The 5567-nt window shown below is 34.4% G+C and overlaps 1 protein-coding gene across 1 annotated transcript; it reads right to left on the minus strand.

The window, feature by feature from the left end:
* Nucleotides 3103-5308, minus strand: LOC109346190 (aluminum-activated malate transporter 10-like). Its single transcript, XM_019585608.1, has 6 exons — nt 4962-5308; nt 4708-4848; nt 4343-4615; nt 4074-4195; nt 3821-3964; nt 3103-3675 (listed from the first exon to the last, which is right to left on the minus strand). Exons 1-6 carry the CDS (start codon nt 5272-5274, stop codon nt 3214-3216), a joined length of 1455 nt encoding a protein of 484 aa, XP_019441153.1. The 5' UTR covers nt 5275-5308; the 3' UTR covers nt 3103-3213.

Raw genomic sequence — 5567 nt, forward strand, 5'->3', positions numbered from 1 at the left:
AAAAAAGATAAAATATTAAAATATGCTCACAACTTAAAATTATCAATGTGCTTAAACAATGGTATGTCCAAATTAAGATACCTAGTACGCCATCAATATCAAGTCTTTGGACAGTGATATCAACTACAAGTGGAACTCTTATCGTAATGATCAAACATTCATAATAAGGCATGTCAACTGACGAATCCCTCTTTGGATTGATTCATCACTCACATGTACAAAACTTTAGAATTATGACATGTTTATTATCACATGTGTATATGATCTTCGGCCAAATATTAACTTTCCTTTGGGCCAGTTAATACTCGCATGAATGACCATACACACTTATATCCAATATTTCTCATGAGTTATATCCATGAAAGAGGTCACTTTGGCGACATTTCACTTCATTTGGCTCACTTGAAACCATAGACAACCTTAATGGACAACCAAATAACAATGAAAACCAATGCACAAAGATACCAAAGCCCCATAAACTTCATCGTACTCTCGCTTGGGCGAGGTACTCACGCTTGGGCGAGGTACTCTCACTTGAGCGCAATTGAAGCCAATGCTTCTATTTGTCTCTCGCTTGAGCGAGCCTTATGTCGCCCGTACACTCGCTTGGGCGAGCTGTCGCTTGGGCTAGGATTTCCTCGCTTAAGCGCAATAGAAGCCAATGCTTCTGTTTATCTCTCGCTTGGGCGAGCCACTCTCGCTCGGACGAGAGACTCTGGCTCGAGCGAGAGACTCTCACTTGGGCGAGACACTCTCGCTTGAGTGAGAGCACTACGACAGAAGACGAATAGTGCGACTTCTGCATTGCTGTTCTTCGAAAAATTGCCCTGAAATTCAAGAAAACGGTAGAAAAAACAATGTTTATTCATTTCAAATCTTTTTTATGTACATATGGAAAATCATGAATGTCTTTCTTAATCGATTCATGGCAAAAATGAATTTGGGGAAGAAAAACAAGAACCCTAATTTCACACATGAATCAGATTGGGGTGGCTCTGATACCACTTGTTGGAGAATATCTCCACCCGAAATCCATAGATTAAACGCGGAAATCCTTATGACCATGACTTTGTTCCCATAACCTAATGTTTATGCCCATACATAAACCCAAATGGAACAACCATGGTCCAGACCGAAGAAACCCCAAATGAGTTCATGGTGAAGATGAAGAACATACCTTGTTGAGCCATTCCGGGATCTCGAATGGATGAGGGGGCGATGATCTTCCAGATGTTAGAGCCCGAATGGTTTTCCTTAGTTTCTTTAGAGGGGAATGAGAAAACTACCTTAGTTCTTGAGAGTGTGTTGTCTATTTTTTTCTTTTCGAGGAGCCTTGTGGTTACCTTATGTTTTTTATGCCTAATGGATGAGTTGATAGTGTTATATCCCTTTTGGATAACACTATCCTCATCCTACCTTATTCTCCTCAACTTTACACCTGAAAACCCGTTGCTCTACAAATGGGGACCATAACCCATTAAAGTAACCACGTAGTGGTTACTACTTTAGTTGCAATAATTCTGATTTAGTCCCTTCATCAAATCAGAAATTGCCTGAAGTATCTAATATAATTAACAAGTATAAGTTTAAAAAATTAGTATGACCTTGTGATTCTTTGATTTTTGCATGTGTTAGGATAGTAATCATAAGTGCACCTACTTGTTTGTTGTTGAAATAGTTGATAAATTTCATTGCATGATCTTCACAAAGAGTACAACTAATAATGTTACCATTGTTTAATTTTTTATATATAATTTTTCTAGTGTGTTCAACAATCTTGTTTTTTTTATTTATATACAAGTGTGTACTTTTTCTAATTACCTTTAGAAAAAATTAAGTTGCGGTGATATCATTAATTGTACTGAGAAAGTCACACAATAAAAATTATCAACTACTTAAACAACAAACATATAGATGCACTCTTGTGATTGATATCCTAACGCATGCAAGAATTAAAGAACCACAAATTCATAATAGCTTTTAAACTTTGCATGTGTTAATCATATATACTTTATTTATATTGCTTATATACATAACTATTTTATCCTTTGCAGCGTTAGGTAAATACTCACCTTCTATTTCTAATTCATGGTATGATTCAAAGTCGTTGATAAATGATGAAATATCAATTTAGAGCACGATAAAGTTATGCATAAAACTGAAATAAAGTGTTTGTATGAAATTAATGCCATGAAATCATGTGGGGTTATGTATATGTAATCTATATATTTTACTATTTTAAACTAACGCATTTATTTATTTCAATTCATTTTTGGAGGAAGTAATTGTGTTACTGTGGGACAACAGTCATGTTTATCATTGGGAAACATGAGTGGTATTACAAATGGTTTATGATGTGCACTAAAAAAGCTGACATAAGAGATGTTTCTTTCACCTATGAATGTGGAAACTATAATGAAAAATTTACCCTAATGTCACACTTCTTTAATAATATAGCTCTTATTGAAAAACTCTTTAGCACTTCTTCAACTTTGTCTATTGTGAATTTATATTTAATACTTGTTGTCTCCTTGCTTCATATGTACAAATTAGACATTAGGTTTGTTCATAAAAATGGCCGTGAGACATTTGTTTTATGGGATCATCAATGTTTTGAGATAATTAACATTACTCCATAAGACCTTAAAAATCAAATGATTGAAGCAAGTGAATGCTAACCTATGTTATCCATAACTTTTCATTACTTTGAGTTTATGGTTTTCACCATAAATCAAAGGGTTTCAATTTCAAAAGGGGTGCAGTTAATATACAAAATTACATATACATGTTCGTAAAAATTGTTTGAAAATCTTAGGGGTGCAGTTAATATACACATGACACTTGTTTGTGATTCCATCTTTCTTATAAGTTTATAACTGATCTTTTGCAACATGTAATTTCTCATAGACGTGTTATAACAAGATGGAACATATGTATTGTATTCAATATGTAAGGTATATTTTATACATAAAACATATTAGAACACAATCTAAAAAAATCAAGAACTAACAAGTTCCAGCATAGTTGACAAATAATCGAGTTTTTTAAGCACGACGCCAGATGTTCAATTCCTTTCATGTGTATGAACAAAGAAACAAGACTTCGTTGGTATTGGCAAAGTCTACTTTGATGACCTGGACGTCTCGAAAGGGATTAGTATTATGGTGTCGTTTACTCGACACTACCCTTATGTTATATTCATTAATTAAATTTTCAGACTATTTCTAGTTTGTTGTTGATGGCTTCCTCATCTTTCTCTGGGTCAGGGTTGATCTTGTTGTCCACTGTATGGTGTTTAGATTTGTCACAAATAGCTGGTTGGAATTTAGCTAAATCTGATAGTTCTTCAACACATCTTCCAATGCATTTCACACGTGCTACAATTTCAATAAGCAAAGAAGCTATAGTTACCACTTGAATAATTTCCACAAGTGAGATTTCTATTTCTGCTGCCACCTCTGTTTCTATATCTTGTGCATTAACCAAGTTTGGATAAGATTTTAATAAATGTTGAAGCTCTTGTGCAGAATTATTCATCTCCATAATCAAAATATCAACTTTAGATGATTTTTTCATATTCCTCATTGTAATTGCTAGCTCTTTTATTAAACTTGCACAATTGGCACCAACTTTCAATGAAATGCTGCTCATATTCTTCTTGATGTGATCAGGGGCCTGCTCAAATCAAATTAATTTGTAGTAACTCAAGTTAGTATAACTACTTATTGAAGTTACTTATTAGTAACTTGCATTTATCATGTAAATTTGTGGCAAGAATCTTTAGATAATGTATATATTTGATCAGGAGCTTAGACATTACCTTGTTTTCTGAATTTATGCATCCAATTAGGGCATCTATGCACGAAGCACAACTGCGCATCGATGCCGCAACTTTAAGATATTGCTTCCATGGATGACGGAAATTGAAGTGGCCATGAGCAGGCTCCCATCTAGCCAGATTAGCCTACATTAACAATACAAGTTTAGTCACACCATAAAAATATAATTAAGGGTAAGCTAAAGTTTATGATCATTTTTAAACAGTCTTAGAATCTGTGTAGGTAGATAGGTACCATAACATCTTCTGTTCCTTTGGAACTTAGCACACACTTGTAACCTAGCAACTTTTTGTTAGATTCCTCATCATTTACTTCTGCTGAGGCTTCACTATGACTAAAGTACTGATCCACACAACCTGAAATACACATGCACACATATATAAAATTATATAAAGTACTAGTAACTAGAGCATGGTACTGTGGAAATAGAAATTGATCAACAATTTCTCAATCAAATAGCTAGGTGTCCAATATATGCAATAAAATCAATATTGAAGATATACCTTGTAATGAGTTGGCCACTTTATCAAGGTTCCCTGTGACTAAAACATGGAGCTCTTGACCAGCCCAGATGGGGCAAATGGTCAAACTGACAATTATGCACAAGCAAGTGCCAATTAAAATGGTGGATATCCTTTGTTGTGCCATATCCATCAACTTATCGATCCGATAACCAGATATTGAAATCACGCTAAAAGTGAGGATGAATATCATAGCGCCATAATCGAAACGAGCCTTTATGGTCGGGATGAATCTAGAGAATGTTGCTGCAGAAGCTGTAGAAAAAATCAATTTAACTTAATAGTGAGAATGCATGCATAACAGAAAGTATTATATCATGTTAGTTCATATATATATTTATACATACCTAACAGAAAGATTGAGACACCAACAATTATGGGTTCGAATTCGTCTCCAGCTTTACTAGCTACCCAATGTACACCAAAGGCTAGAAATCCGGCAAGGGAAGTTCCACATATTCTGTTTATAGTTTTATATATTGTAGCACCTGCAATATGATATATCATAAGTTCATTAGGGATGTTTCAATTATTCATCTATATATGAATTATATTAATCTTATTATTACTTTGTTATAGAAGACTAGCTAGCACTACGTACCAGCTGTGTGCTCAAACACTACAACTACTGTCATCACTGCCCACATAGCATTTCCACCAACTCCATCATACAAAGGCTTCATGTAGTAGAAGAGTGAAACAGCTGTAAGTGCTATCCCTACTTTCAAGCAATGGATGAATTTTCTAGGGTCATTCACCCCTAACTCCCATGCTTTTTTCACAAAAATATACAACTTCATAGCCAATTTTGCTGTCATTGCCCACATGTAACCATGTCCTACTCTTTCTGATGACCCATCTCCTACATTGATTCTCCATTCTACTCCTTTTACTACTTCCTTGTTTTGAGCCATCTCAGCTTGAATACTAAACCTAGGTGTATTGAATATATATATATATATATATATATATATATATGTGGAAGTAGCAAGCTATAGTGGAAAATATTGTTAGGACAAGACTAATAGCAAATAACTCCTTAGTTGAACTAGTGGAGTATGCTTGTATTTATATGGAGATGGAATGTGTTATCATAATATGAGGATTAAATATTAACATGGACAAACCTTTCTATTTTAAATTCCAACTTACGAGGGACTCTATAGTGCAAACTTTTATGATAATGTTTTTTCAGCAACTGGGTTAT

The sequence above is a fragment of the Lupinus angustifolius genome, chromosome LG04, assembly GCF_001865875.1.
Source record: "Lupinus angustifolius cultivar Tanjil chromosome LG04, LupAngTanjil_v1.0, whole genome shotgun sequence".
NCBI lineage: Eukaryota > Viridiplantae > Streptophyta > Magnoliopsida > Fabales > Fabaceae > Lupinus > Lupinus angustifolius.

Coding starts and splice junctions, on each gene's coding strand:
- LOC109346190 (XM_019585608.1), bottom strand. CDS start 5,274: ATGGCTCAAAACAAGGAAGTAGTAAAAGGAGTAGAATGGAGAATCAAT. Junction 4,196..4,342: donor AGTGGCCAACTCATTACAAG/GTATATCTTCAA, acceptor TGTGTATTTCAG/GTTGTGTGGATCAGTACTTT. Junction 3,965..4,073: donor AAGGAACAGAAGATGTTATG/GTACCTATCTAC, acceptor TTGTTAATGTAG/GCTAATCTGGCTAGATGGGA.